The following is a 15,295-nucleotide window of genomic DNA, read 5'->3' on the forward strand; positions in this document are numbered from 1 at the left end:
GTATTACACCATCACACACATTATTACACCATCAGACAGTATTACACCATCAGACAGTATTACACCATCACACAGTATTACACCATCACACATTGTTACACCATCACACATTGTTACACCATCACACAGTATTACACCATGACACATTGTTACACCATGACACATTGTTACACCATCAGACAGTATTACACCATCACACACATTATTACACCATCAGACAGTGTTACACCATCACACAGTATTACACCATCAGACAGTATTACACCATCAGACAGTATTACACCATCACACACATTATTACACCATCAGACAGTGTTACACCATCACACACTTTATTACACCATCAGACAGTGTTACACCATCAGACAGTATTTCACCATCAGACAGTATTACACCATCAGACAGTATTACACCATCAGACAGTGTTACACCATCACACAGTATTACACCATCAGACAGTGTTACACCATCACACAGTATTACACCATCACACAGTATTACACCATCAGACAGTATTACACCATCAGACAGTATTACACCATCAGACAGTGTTACACCATCACACAGTGTTACACCATCACACAGTATTACACAATCACACAGTATTACACCATCAGACAGTGTTACACCATCAGACAGTATTACACCATCACTCAGTATTACACCATGACACATTGTTACACCATGACACATTGTTACACCATCAGACAGTATTACACCATCAGACAGTATTACACCATCAGATAGTATTACACCATCAGACAGTATTACACCATCAGACAGTATTACACCATCAGACAGTATTACATCATCAGACAGTGTTACACCATCAGATAGTATTACACCATCAGACAGTATTACACCATCACACACATTATTACACCATCAGACAGTATTACACCATCAGACAGTATTACACCATCACACAGTATTACACCATCACACATTGTTACACCATCACACATTGTTACACCATCACACAGTATTACACCATGACACATTGTTACACCATGACACATTGTTACACCATCAGACAGTATTACACCATCACACACATTATTACACCATCAGACAGTGTTACACCATCACACAGTATTACACCATCAGACAGTATTACACCATCAGACAGTATTACACCATCACACACATTATTACACCATCAGACAGTGTTACACCATCACACACTTTATTACACCATCAGACAGTGTTACACCATCAGACAGTATTTCACCATCAGACAGTATTACACCATCAGACAGTATTACACCATCAGACAGTATTACACCATCAGACAGTGTTACACCATCACACAGTATTACACCATCAGACAGTGTTACACCATCACACAGTATTACACCATCACACAGTATTACACCATCAGACAGTATTACACCATCAGACAGTATTACACCATCAGACAGTGTTACACCATCACACAGTGTTACACCATCACACAGTATTACACAATCACACAGTATTACACCATCAGACAGTGTTACACCATCAGACAGTATTACACCATCACTCAGTATTACACCATCAGACAGTATTACACCATCACAGTGTTACACCATCACACAGTATTACACCATCACACAGTATTACACCATCACACAGTATTACACCATCAGACAGTGTTACACCATCACACAGTATTACACCATCAGACAGTATTACACCATCAGACAGTATTACACCATCAGACAGTGTTACACCATCAGACAGTGTTAGACCATCAGACAGTATTACACCATCAGATAGTATTACACCATCAGACAGTATTACACCATCAGACAGTATTACATCGTCAGACAGTGTTACACCATCAGATAGTATTACAACATCAGACAGTATTACACCATCACACAGTGTTACACATTCACACAGTGTTACACCATCACACAGTCTAACACCATTACACACATTATTACACCATCAGACAGTATTACACCATCACACACATTATTACACCATCAGACAGTATTACACCATCAGACAGTATTACACCATCAGACATTGTTACACCGTCACACAGTATTACACCATGACACATTGTTACACCATGACACATTGTTACACCATCACACATTGTTACACCATCACACAGTATTACACCATCACACACTGTTACACCATCACACATTGTTACACCATCACACAGTATTACACCATCAGACTGTATTACACCATCAGACATTAATACACCATCAAATAGTATTTCACCATCAAATAGTATTACACCATCAGCCAGTATTACACCATCAGCCAGTATTACACCATCAGACAGTAATACACCATCAGACAGTATTACACCATCACACAGTATTACACCATCACACAGTATTACACCATCACACATTGTTACACCATCACACATTGTTATACCATCACACATTGTTACACCATCACACAGTATCACACTGTCAGACAGTATCACACCATCAGACAGTATGACACCATCAGACATTGTTTTACCATCAGACAGTATTACACCATCACATAGTATTACACCATCAGACAGTATTACACCATCAGACAGTATTACACCATCAGACATTGTTTCACCATCAGACAGTATTACACCATCAGACAGAATTACACAATCAGACAGTGTTTCACCATCAGACAGTATCACACAATCAGACAGTATTACACCATCAGACAGTATTACACCATCACATAGTATTACACCATCAGACAGTATTACACATCACATAGTATTACACCATCAGACAGTGTTACACCATCAGATAGTATTACACCATCACATAGTATTACACCATCAGACAGTATTACACCATCACATAGTATTACACCATCAGACAGTGTTACACCATCAGATAGTATTACACCATCAGACAGTATTACACCATCAGCTAGTATTACACCATCAGCCAGTATTACACCATCAGACAGTGTTTCACCATCAGACAGTGTTTCACCATCAGACAGTATTACACCATCAGACAGTATTACACCATCAGACAGTATTACACCATCACATAGTATTACACCATCAGACGGTATTACACCATCAGACGGTGTTACACCATCAGACGGTATCACACCATCAGACAGTATCACACCATCACACAGTATTACACCATCACACAGTATTACACCATCAGACAGTATTACACCATCAGACCGTATCACACCATCACACAGTGTTACACCATCAGACAGTGTTTCACCATCAGACAGTATTACACCATCAGACAGTATTACACCATCACACAGTATCACACCATCACACAGTGTTACACCATCAGACAGTGTTTCACCATCAGACAGTATTACACCATCAGACAGTATCACACCATCACACAGTATTACACCATCAGACAGTATTACACCATCAGACAGTGTTTCACCATCAGACAGTATTACACCATCAGACAGTATTACACCATCAGACAGTATTACACCATCAGACAGTGTTTCACCATCAGACAGTATTACACCATCAGACAGTATTACACCATCAGACAGTATTACACCATCAGACAGTATTACACAATCAGACAGTATTACACCATCACACAGTATTACACCATCAGACAGTATTACACCATCAGACAGTATCACACCATCACACAGTATTACACCATCAGACAGTATTACACCATCACACAGTATTACACCATCAGACAGTATTACACCATCGGACAGTATTACACCATCAGACAGTATCACACCATCACACAGTATCACACCATCTGAACGTATTTTTTAGCACCACAAGACACCTCACTGTATTATTACAGTTGCAGCCCCTCATCTTCTCACGTGCTTTTCACTCCCTCCTGGTTCTCAGTTCATACAGTTGAATTTGAACTCCCTGGAAAACACTGGCCTATTGTTCTTAGGGTCTATGGTTAATTAAATAAAATGAAATGAAAGTCAATCTGGCAACTTTTGTGGGGTTTTTAGCCCCTCATGTACGTACGTACAAGCAAGTGTTCCTACTAGTGTCGCGTAACGACACCAATAGAGAATGGACTTTTTCAGACAGGCCAGAGCAGCTGTGGTGTTGTAGGATCCAGTTAGTCATTACAACACTGTCATTATTGATCTGCGCTAATCAAATGCTATGTTTATCTGCTGCGCAGTGTCTTCAAGAGAGGAGGGGAGAGGAGAGGAGAGGAGAGTAGAGGAGAGGAGAGGTGAGGAAAGGAGGGGAGGAGAGGTGAGATGAGATGAGAGGAGAGGTGAGGAAAGGAGGGGAGGGGAGATGAAAGGAGAGGAGAGGAAGGGAGAGTAGAGTAGAGTAGAGGAGAGGAGAGGAGAGGAGAGGAGAGGAGAGGAGAGGAGAGGAGAGGAGAGGAGAGGAAAGGAAAGGAGGAGAGGAGAGGAATGAAACGCCTGGCTGCTTTCTTACTAACTGCATAAAAGTTTATGATTATTTTCTCACAAACCAACTCTCTCCATATCTCTCTTTCTCCCCTTCTCTCTCTCCCTCTTTCTCTTTATTTCTCTCTCCTTCTCTCTCTCTTTCTCCCTCTCGCTCTCTCTCTCTCTCTCTCTCCCACTCTGCCTATCCCTTCCCTCGCCCTCTTCCCTTCTTTCTCCCCCTTCCCTCTCCCTCTGTTCTCTTCTAGTTTGGGAGAACGGAGGTGATTGACAACACTCTGGATCCGGACTTTGTCAGGAAGTACATCTTGGACTACTTCTTTGAAGAGAAGCAGAATCTACGCTTCGACGTGTGAGTAGTTATTCTCTTTCGATCTGGTCTATGAGGATTCACCAGGCAGGGAGGCAGAGAGGAGGTGTGAGTTTCACTAATTTTCCTAAACAACCTTTCCTTTCCATCCTCCTATTTCTCTCTTGCTTTCTCCCTTTCTCTTTCTCTTATCTCTCTCTCTCTTTCACTCGTTTGCGATCTCTCCCATTTCACTCCCCTCCTCCTACTCTCGCCTTCTCTTTACTTACCTCCCCCCGCTTGTCTTCTCTTCCTCTTCTCTCCCCCTCCCTCCCATATCCCCCCCCCTGTCTGGATAGTCTTGTGTTGGGAGTAGGAGGGAGATAGATTGGTATAAAAGGATGTTCAATATTTCATGTAGGTTTATCCACATTCTTCACACTTTAAAGCAAATATCTGAAGCTGAGAGAGTCCCATAGGTATCACACAGCCCCCCACCCTTTATCCTCCTCTTCTTTGTTCTCTTCCTCCCTCATCATCCCCCTCCATCCAACCTACTATATCATCTTCCCTCCTCTTCTCTCCCCCCTCTGTCCGTCCTCCCTCCCTGTCCTCCCTCCTCCTCTTTCTCCTCCTCCTCCTCCTCCTCCATCCTCCTTCTCCCTCCTCCTCCCCCTCCATCCTCCATCCTCTTTCTCCTCCTCGTCCTCCTCCCTCCTCTTGCCTCCTCCTCTTCTTCCCCCTCCTCCTCTTCCTCCTCCCCATCCTCCCTTCTCCTCCTCTTACATCCTCCTCCTCCCCCTCCTCCTCCCTCCTTCTCCTCCCTTCTCCTTCTTCCTCCTCCTCCTCCTCTTCATCCCTCCTTCTCCTCCATTGTCCTCCTCCTCCATCCTCCTCCTTCATCTTGCTCCTCCTCCCAGTCTCTTGAAATACCCAATCAGAGTGCAGAGCAAAGAGGTGACACTTCATTAAGAGGCTTTGAAAACAGAGAGATGATCATTTCCTTATTCCCTCAATAGCCTCTGCCTAATATTATTGTTCGTTTTTCTACAGTGAGTTGACAGAAGCCCTCATGAACTTCATTTTGCAGTACATTTCCAGCCATCAGCAAGAGAAAACACTGCCTAATTTGTACTACTTTGAATAGAGAGCAGCCCACATGGACTTGATGATACAGTACAGTAAATATCCAGGCTCTGCTGAACCTCTCAAGAGGCTTAATAACTTCACGTGGGCCCTTTTCATTTAACTCCTTGGTGGGAGACTAAGAAGAGGTGCTACATCTACATGTTAATTAGTCTAAGACATTTACATTTATCTTTTATATACCTTTGTCAGTGGGACAGCCTCCTCCTCTCCTCCATCCACCTCCCCACACCTCCTCCCCCTCCTCCTCCTCCCCCTCCTCCTCCACTTCCCCCTCCTCCTCTTTTATATACCTCTGTCAGTGGGACAGCCTCCTCCTCTCCTCCACCCACCTCCTCCTTCCTCTCCCCCTCCTCCTCCTCCTCCCCCTCCTCCTCCTCCCTCCTCTTCCCTCCTCCTCCATCCTCCTCCTTTCCTCCATTCACCTCCTCCCTCCTCTCCTCCTCCCCCTCCTCCTCTTTTATATACCTCTGTCAGCGGGATTAGGGGGGGGGTGAGGGGAGGACACATTCCATTTGAATGACTTCTATGAAAAGAGCATGAGTAGTTTTTAAAGGAATTGCGTATGACCACAACCATTCTAATTACCTATATACCCAAAGTTTATCGGCTGGCAGCTGCTAAGACTCATTTTTCAAAACTTTATTGTTTCTAATGTGAATAGGTGAGTTACAGCAGGGACAATAGTGAAAAGAAAGGGGTCTTAATTTATGAAGTGTAGAAGGATTAAGTGAAGTAAATGTTTTTTTTACCGGTGAATCTTTTTTTAATTTAGGTGGCTGGTGGCCCCTATGCCTTCTGTCTGTTCAAATGTCATTGTATCATTGTTCCACTGTAGACTAGCCTACACGCCATCAGGAATGATATCAAACCACTGTGTGTTAATGCTCAAACGCCAGTCTATCTTTCTTTGTGATTTCAGATATGATATTGATTCCAAAAGTCCAGATCTGGCAAAGCATGTAAGTGAAAAAGCTATCACTCTGTGCCGGTGCCTCATGGTTGTTTGACTTTTTCTTTGCCATCATCCTCTATTCGCCATGAATGGAAACTTTTATTTTGAAATGGAAACTTTTATTTTGAAATGCATGCCATTCCCTATTTTGGTTTTATGCTAATCAAAATCCATGTCATCCCAAAGCTCACGTATACTATTGGATGGAAATAGTAAATAATAGTGCCTTAGTAACCAACATTTCACGATGTGGCCTTGCTGTCTGTCCACACACCGTTACCTTTTTATAATACAAATAGCATATTACATTATGTATTGATATTGTGTAGCTTTCATAATAATACATTTAGCACATAGACAAGTTGGTTGTTTAGCAACAAACCGTGGAAAAACAGACGGGGTTGGCTTAGATTGTTGACAACATGTAAACTTTATTTAGTCTCCAATGTTTATTGAAAACATAAAGACATTTGTAAAATGAGCACTCGTTTTCTCTCAAATACATTGTGACAGTTACTGGCTAGCTACGGTAGTTATTTTTTTTGTTGCCTTATTAGCATTGACGTGAAATCAGTCAAAACACCTCAAAACAAAACATGGTATCAAGAACAAGATGAAACAAGCTAAAACTAGTCACTTACGATTCCCCACATGGCAGTTTCTTGTCATTGTTGGTAGGTATCTGGCCATCCAGAACCATGTCAGTTTCTTGTCATTGTTGGTAGCTATCTGGCCATCCAGAACCATGTCAGTTTCTTGTCATTGTTGGTAGCTATCTGGCCATCCAGAACCATGTCAGTTTCTTGTCATTGTTGGTAGGTATCTGGCCATCCAGAACCATGGCAGTTTCTTGTCATTGTTGGTAGCTATCTGGCCATCCAGAACCATGTCAGTTTCTTGTCATTGTTGGTAGCTATCTGGCCATCCAGAACCATGTCAGTTTCTTGTCATTGTTGGTAGCTATCTGGCCATCCAGAACCATATCAGTTTCTTGTCATTGTTGGTAGCTATCTGGCCATCCAGAACCATGTCAGTTTCTTGTCATTGTTGGTAGCTATCTGGCCATCCAGAACCATGTCAGTTTCTTGTCATTGTTGGTAGCTATCTGGCCATCCAGAACCATGGCAGTTTCTTGTCATTGTTGGTAGCTATCTGGCCATCCAGAACCATGGCAGTTTCTTGTCATTGTTGGTAGCTATCTGGCCATCCAGAACCATGGCAGTTTCTTGTCATTGTTGGTAGCTATCTGGCCATCCAGAACCATGTCAGTTTCTTGTCTTTGTTGGTAGCTATCTGGCCATCCAGAACCATGGTAGTTTCTTGTCATTGTTGGTAGCTATCTGGCCATCCAGAACCATGTCAGTTTCTTGTCATTGTTGGTAGCTATCTGGCCATCCAGAACCATGGCAGTTTCTTGTCATTGTTGGTAGCTATCTGGCCATCCAGAACCATGTCAGTTTCTTGTCTTTGTTGGTAGCTATCTGGCCATCCAGAACCATGGTAGTTTCTTGTCATTGTTGGTAGCTATCTGGCCATCCAGAACCATGGCAGTTTCTTGTCATTGTTGGTAGCTATCTGGCCATCCAGAACCATGTCAGTTTCTTGTCATTGTTGGTAGCTATCTGGCCATCCAGAACCATGGCAGTTTCTTGTCATTGTTGGTAGCTATCTGGCCATCCAGAACCATGTCAGTTTCTTGTCATTGTTGGTAGCTATCTGGCCATCCAGAACCATGGCAGTTTCTTGTCATTGTTGGTAGCTATCTGGCCATCCAGAACCATGTCAGTTTCTTGTCATTGTTGGTAGCTATCTGGCCATCCAGAACCATGGCAGTTTCTTGTCATTGTTGGTAGGTATCTGGCCATCCAGAACCATATGCTCACAGACTTCTGCCCCATTGAAGCGTGAGCATCGTTTTCCTTGATGTTATCAGCTAACCCGTCTATATCGTGTGACCTACATGTTTTGTATGAACTGAAGGTTGCTTTTTCGATGTCATACCATTATCAAAACTTGTGAAACCCATTTTCTTAAATTCTAGGCATGATTTATTGTACTTCAATGGTTTAGCAATGTACTCACATGTATAAAGTTATGATGATGAATGAATGCTAGCATATTGTTTTGCAGTGAAAGCTTTGAAAAGCAACGCATTAGTCACACATACACAATGATAATATATCTGCAGTCAATGGTTTGCATAATACCAGAAAATTCTTCATTATTTCTTCATTTGCCATGTTTACATTTGATTGTTTTGTACTCACTTTTGTGTTACTAACTGTCGTCTTACATAAAACCCAGTTCCCTCTATCTCTCTCCCTTTCTCTCCCTTTCTCTCCCATTCTCCCACCATTTCTTCTGTTCTCCCCCTTTCTCCCCCGTTCTATCCCCCTTTCCCCCCCTTTTCTTCCTTTCTTCCCCTTTTCTTCCTTTCTCCCCCTTTCTCCCCTTTCTCCCCCGTTCTATCCCCTTTCTCCTCCCTTTTTCTCCCTGTCTCCCCCGTTCTCCCCCTTTCTCCCCCATTCTCCCCTTTTTTCTTCTCTTCTTTCCTGCTCTGTGTTTTTCTCTTGTTTTGATGACGGTCTTGTATGGTATTTGAGTCTTGTGCCTTCTCTTACATGATATGCTCTGTGGTTGTTGTTGTTGTGGTTGTTGTTGTTGTCTATGCTGCCGCCTGGTGTACCCCTCCTCCTCCTCCTCCTCTTCCTCTTCCTTCTCCTTCTCCCTGGAAGCCCTCCGACATTGACGTACGTGTTTGACTCCTCCAACCAAACTTTATCTCTCTTCAATGTTTTATAACACACTGCTTATAACATGCTTATAACACACTGCTTATAACACGCTGCTTAGCTCCACATCAGCTGTCCTTGTTTTCCCCCTGTCTCCCCAATCTTTCCCCTCTGTCTCCCCATGAACAACAAACTCTCCACTCCTCCCTCCGTCCCTCCATCCCTCCCTCCTCTCACCTCCATCAGGACTTCTTGGGGCAGGTGTTCTGTACCTTGGGAGAGATCGTAGGATCACCCGCCAGTCGACTGGAGAAACCTCTGGGGTGAGTAGTGGCGGGCTGGATTGATTGATTGGTTGAAGCTGTGTGACCCTGGGGTGAGTAGTGGTGGTCTTAAACTGAGACTCTATGATGTTACCATGAGCAGCAGGATGATGTCACCATGAGCAGCAGGATGATGTTACCATGAGCAGCAGGATGATGTTACCAAGAGCAGCAGGATGGTGTTACCATGAGCAGCAGGATAATGTCACCATGAGCAGCAGGATGATGTCACCATGAGCAGCAGGATGATTTCACCATGAGCAGCAGGATGTTGTCACCATGAGCAGCAGGATGATGGCACCATGAGCAGCAGGATGAGGTCACCATGAGCAGCAGGATGATGTCACCATGAGCAGCAGGATGATGTCACCATGAGCAGCAGGATGATGTCACCATGAGCAGCAGGATGTTGTCACCATGAGCAGCAGGATGTTGTCACCATGAGCAGCAGGATAATGTCACCATGAGCAGCAGGATAATGTCACCATGAGCAGCAAGATGATAGCCTCACACTTTAACAGTCTTAATTGTTGCAGCAATTGGCCCGATATTGCTGTTCATTTTGTGGATCAAACAGGCCACACCTGGCCTGTTTCTGGTGCACATATTCCTTGATATATCTTTGCTAAAACACCTTGCTACAACAAGTGGCAACTTTGTATCAAAGTTTCAGCACTTCATTGTAAAGTGGCATCGTTGCCGTAGAAACGGTCTTAACTGCACATCTTCTCTGTTTGATCTGTGGCCTGATCTTCAGTCAGCTGTTTAACAACTCAACATTCTTAAACTGTCTAGTTTTGTCTCCTCATGTCGGCTAATGTATCTGCACTGGGCTTTAGAATGAAGCACTGACTACATCATGTACAGTGAGCTCTAGAAGTATTGGTGACATATTGTTTTGTCGTTTTGGCTCTGTAATCTAGCACTTTGAAATGGTACAATGATGAGGAGGTTAAAGTGGAGCCTGTCAGCTGTAATTTGAAGGTATTTTCATTTATATAGGTTGAACCGTTTAGGAATTACAGCACGTTTTGTACGTAGTCCCCCCCCCCCATTTTAGATGCAGCAATATCATACTTCCAAGGCATGCTAACATCTCACCATTACAATAACAGGGAGGTTAGCATTTTGGAGCGGGGTATGATATTTTTGCCTCTGTAACATTCTCACAATTCATTCAGGATTATCCGTAATCATGGTAGCATCCACATTAATTTAGAAGTGTTCAGAAACATATTCTGTTCTTATTTATAATAAAAGTGACTCCAAAATGACACAATACATTATTTGCCATTCATTTCTATTGGGCTCAAAATAATCTGAAACACAACCAAAACAAACAGCAAATTCATCCAACAAGTCTGCAGAGTCACAAGCATGTAATCATTGGATGCTATGAATATGGGACCAAATACTTACATTTGTACTACTTTAATACACAATAATTTTTGCCCCCTAATATGAATGAAAATACCCCCAATTTTAATAAGCTGACAGTTTGTACTTTAACCTCATAGTCATTGTATAATTTAAAATCCAAAGTGCTGGAGTACAGAGCCAAAACAACTAAACATTTGTCACTGACCCAATGGCTGTTAGAGCTCACTGCATATTAAGGGTACATTCTAACATCGTTGCACTGCTTCGCCATCCCAATGGCTGTTAGACAAAATAGTTCCCTAACAAATAGTTCCCTAATCACTTGGGCCAATCAACAGATGGCACACGAGTCAAACGACCTCGCTCCTCCTCAAGAGTTGAACTATGTTCAGTCATGTAACCAAATTGTACTTGTACCAGTTGCCATGTGGCTTGACTTTATCCATGTCGCCCACTATATCATGAAAGCACCATTGACTCCGGAGTCATCAAACAGGCCTCTTTATATTTCTGTGTGCATTGGAACGTAACACAGCCAACCAGCGCTACTCATTGGCTTCCATGTGTTCTAGGGCTGTGTAACAAATAGCACTCTATTCCCAATATAGTACACTACTTTTGACCAGAGCCCTATGGGAGCCCTACGGGCAATGTTAAAACAAAGTGTGCACGATAAACGGAATAGGATGCCATTTGAGACAAAGCCCTAGGCTGTGGGATGACGATAAATATGTCTGTCATCTATAGCCATCTGTGGAGTACTTTAACTGTTCAGATAACAATGGGGTGAGATGATGGAACTGGTAATTGAACAGGACTCGGGGCTTCCTCTAACACTGTTACTGTCATTAAGGGAGCAATCTGTAGAGTCTCCCTCATATAGACTCACTCTGTCTTGTCGAGTCTCCCTCATATAGACTCACTCTGTCTTGTAGAGTCTCCCTCATATAGACTCACTCTGTCTTGTAGAGTCTCCGTCATATAGACTCACTCTGTCTTGTAGAGTCTCCCTCATAAAGACTCACTCTGTCATGTAGTCTCCCTCATATAGACTCACACTGTCATGTAGATTTTCCCTCTTATAGACTCACTCTGTCATGTAGAGTCTCCCTCATATAGACTCACTCTGTCTTGGAGAGTCTCCCTCATATAGACTCACTCTGTCTTGTAGAGTCTCCCTCATATAGACTCACACTGTCATGTAGATTTTCCCTCTTATAGACTCACTCTGTCATGTAGAGTCTCCCTCATATAGACTCACTCTGTCTTGTAGAGTCTCCCTCATATAGACTCACTCTGTCATGTAGAGTCTCCCTCTTATATATTCACTCTGTCATGTAGAGTTTCCCTCATAGATTCACTCTGTCATGTAGAATTTCCCTCTTATAGATTCACTCTGTCATGTAGAGTCTCCCTCTTATAGACTCACTCTGTCATGTAGAGTCTCCCTCATATAGACTCACTCTGTCATGTAGAGTTTCCCTCATAGATTCACTCTGTCATGTAGAATTTCCCTCTTATAGATTCACTCTGTCATGTAGAGTTTCCCTCATATAGACTCACTCTGTCATGTAGAGTCTCCCTCATATAGACTCACTCTGTCATGTAGAGTGGCTTGATGCCGACATGAGAGACAGAGAGAGACACCCTCTTGTCTTAGACACACGCGTGTGTGTATGTGTGTGTGTGTCTGTGTGTCTGTCTGTGTGTCTGTGTGTGTGTGTGTGTGTGTGTGTGCGTGTGTGCGTGTGTGTGTGTGTGTGTGTGTGTGCGCACGCGTGTGGCTGGACAGTATAATAGTGGATTAACGTGTGTTGCCCTTCTGTGGAGAATAAGAGGATCAAGACATTTTGTTAACATGCTGTGAACTTGCCTTAGAGAGAGTGGGGACACAGAGAATACAGAGAGAAAGAGAGAGACAAAGAGAGGGAGGGAGATAGGGAGAGAGGGGTTGGCAGAGGGCCAAAAACAGATGGGAGGAACACTCAGAAGTGTCACTGTTTTCTGTGAACCTGAAACTAGGTGGACAGGAGACATAGTAGTGGTGGGATGCCAGACACAGCTAATCGGATGACAGGAGACATAGTAGTGGTGGGATGCCAGACACAGCTAATAGGATGACAGGAGACATAGTACTGGTGGGATGCCAGACACAGCTAATCGGATGACAGGAGACATAGTAGTGGTGGGATGCCAGACACAGCTAATAGGATGACAGGAGACCTAGTAGTGGTGGGATGCCAGACACAGCTAATAGGATGAGAGGAGACCTAGTAGTGGTGGGATGCCAGACACAGCTAATCGGATGACAGGAGACCTAGTAGTGGTGGGATGCCAGACACAGCTAATAGGATGACAGGAGACATAGTAGTGGTGGGATGCCAGACACAGCTAATAGGATGACAGGATACCTAGTAGTGGTGGGATGCCAGACACAGCTAATCGGATGACAGGAGACATAGTAGTGGTGGGATGCCAGACACAGCTAATCGGATGACAGGAGACATAGTAGTGGTGGGATGCCAGACACAGCTAATAGGATGAGAGGAATGTAAACTCAGCAAAAAAAAGTCCTCTCACTGTCAACTGCGTTTATTTTCAGCAAACTTATGTGTAAATATTTGTATGAACATAACAAGATTCAATAACTGAGACATAAACTGAACAAGTTCCACAGACATGTGACTAACAGAAATGGAATAATGTGTCCCTGAACAAAGGGTGGTCAAAATCAAAAGTAGCAGTCAGTATCTGGTGTGGCCACCAGCTGCATTAAGTACTGCCGTGCATCTCCTCCTCATGGACTGCACCAGCTTTGCCAGTTCTTGCTGTGAGAGGTTACCCCACTCTTCCACCAAGGCACCTGCAAGTTCCTGGACATTTCTGGGGGGAATGACCCTAGCCCTTACCCTCTGATCCAACAGGTCCCAGACGTGCTCAATGGGATTGAGATCCGGGCTCTTCGCTGGCCATGGCAGAACACTGACATTCCTGTCTTGCAGGAAATCATGCACAGAACGAGCAGTATGGCTGGTGGCATTGTCATGCTGGAGGGTCATGTCAGGATGAGCCTGCAGGAAGGGTACCACATGAGGGAAGAGGATGTCTTCCCTGTAACACACAGCATTGAGATTGCCTGCAATGACAACAAGCTCAGTCCGATGATGCTGTGACACACCGCCCCAAACCATGATGGGCCCTCCACCTCCAAATCGATCCCGCTCCAGAGTACAGGCCTCGGTGTTACGCTCATTCCTTCAACGATAAACGCGAATCCGACCTTCACCCCTGGTGAGACAAAACCACGACTCGTCAGTAAAGAGCACTTTTTGCCAGTCCTGTCTGGTCCTGCGACGGTGGGTTTGTGCCCATAGGTGATGTTGTTGCTGGTGATGTCTGGTGAGGACCTGCCTTACAACAGGCCTACAAGCCCTCAGTCCAGCCTCTCTCAGCATATTGCGGACAGTCTGAGCACTGATGGAGGGATTGTGAATTCCTGGTGTAACTCGGGCAGTTGTTGTTGCCATCCTGGACCTGTCCCGCAGGTGTGATGTTCGGATGTACCAATCCTATGCAGGTGTTGGTCTGCCACTGCGGGGACAATCAGCTGTCCGTCCTGTCTCCCTGTAGCGCTGTCTTAGGCGTCTTACATTACGGACATTGCAATTTATTGCCCTGGCCATATCTGCAGTCCTCATGCCTCCTTGCAGCATGCCTGAGGCATGTTCACACAGATCAGCAGGGACCCTCTGCATCTTTCTTTTGGTGTTTTTCAGAGTCAGTTGAAGGCCTCTTTAGTGTCCTAAGTTGTCATAACTGTGACCTGAATTGCCTACCGTCTGTAAGCTGTTAGTGTCTTAACGACCGTTGCATAGGTGCATGTTCATTAATTGTTTATGGTTCATTGAACAAGCATGGGAAACAGTGTTTAAACTCTTTACAATGAAGATCTGTGAAGATATTTGGATTTTTACGAATTATCTTTGAAAGACGAGGTCCTGAAAAAGGGTCGTTTCATTTTTTGCTGAGTTTAGATGTGTTTTGGTAGTTGTTTGTGTGTGCATGCACTGTGTAGCTATGGGCTTCAGGGTTGGGGAGCAACAGATTATATGTAATG

The 15,295-nt window shown here is 43.9% G+C and overlaps 1 protein-coding gene across 2 annotated transcripts in view; it reads left to right on the forward strand.

The window, feature by feature from the left end:
• Positions 1-15,295, forward strand: part of LOC106566415 (copine-5) — a 250,283-nt gene that overhangs the window by 62,887 nt on the left and 172,101 nt on the right. Inside the window, exons 4-7 of one of the 2 annotated variants that reach the window (XM_045692915.1) lie at positions 4,602-4,705; positions 6,711-6,750; positions 9,479-9,493; positions 9,722-9,798. In XM_045692915.1, the coding sequence (XP_045548871.1) occupies positions 4,602-4,705; positions 6,711-6,750; positions 9,479-9,493; positions 9,722-9,798 (236 nt within the window). The remainder of the gene's footprint in view (positions 1-4,601; positions 4,706-6,710; positions 6,751-9,478; positions 9,494-9,721; positions 9,799-15,295) is intronic. The other variant, XM_045692916.1, reaches the window with a different exon arrangement.

Source organism: Salmo salar, chromosome ssa13, assembly GCF_905237065.1.
Source record: "Salmo salar chromosome ssa13, Ssal_v3.1, whole genome shotgun sequence".
NCBI classification, from domain to species: Eukaryota; Metazoa; Chordata; class Actinopteri; order Salmoniformes; family Salmonidae; genus Salmo; species Salmo salar.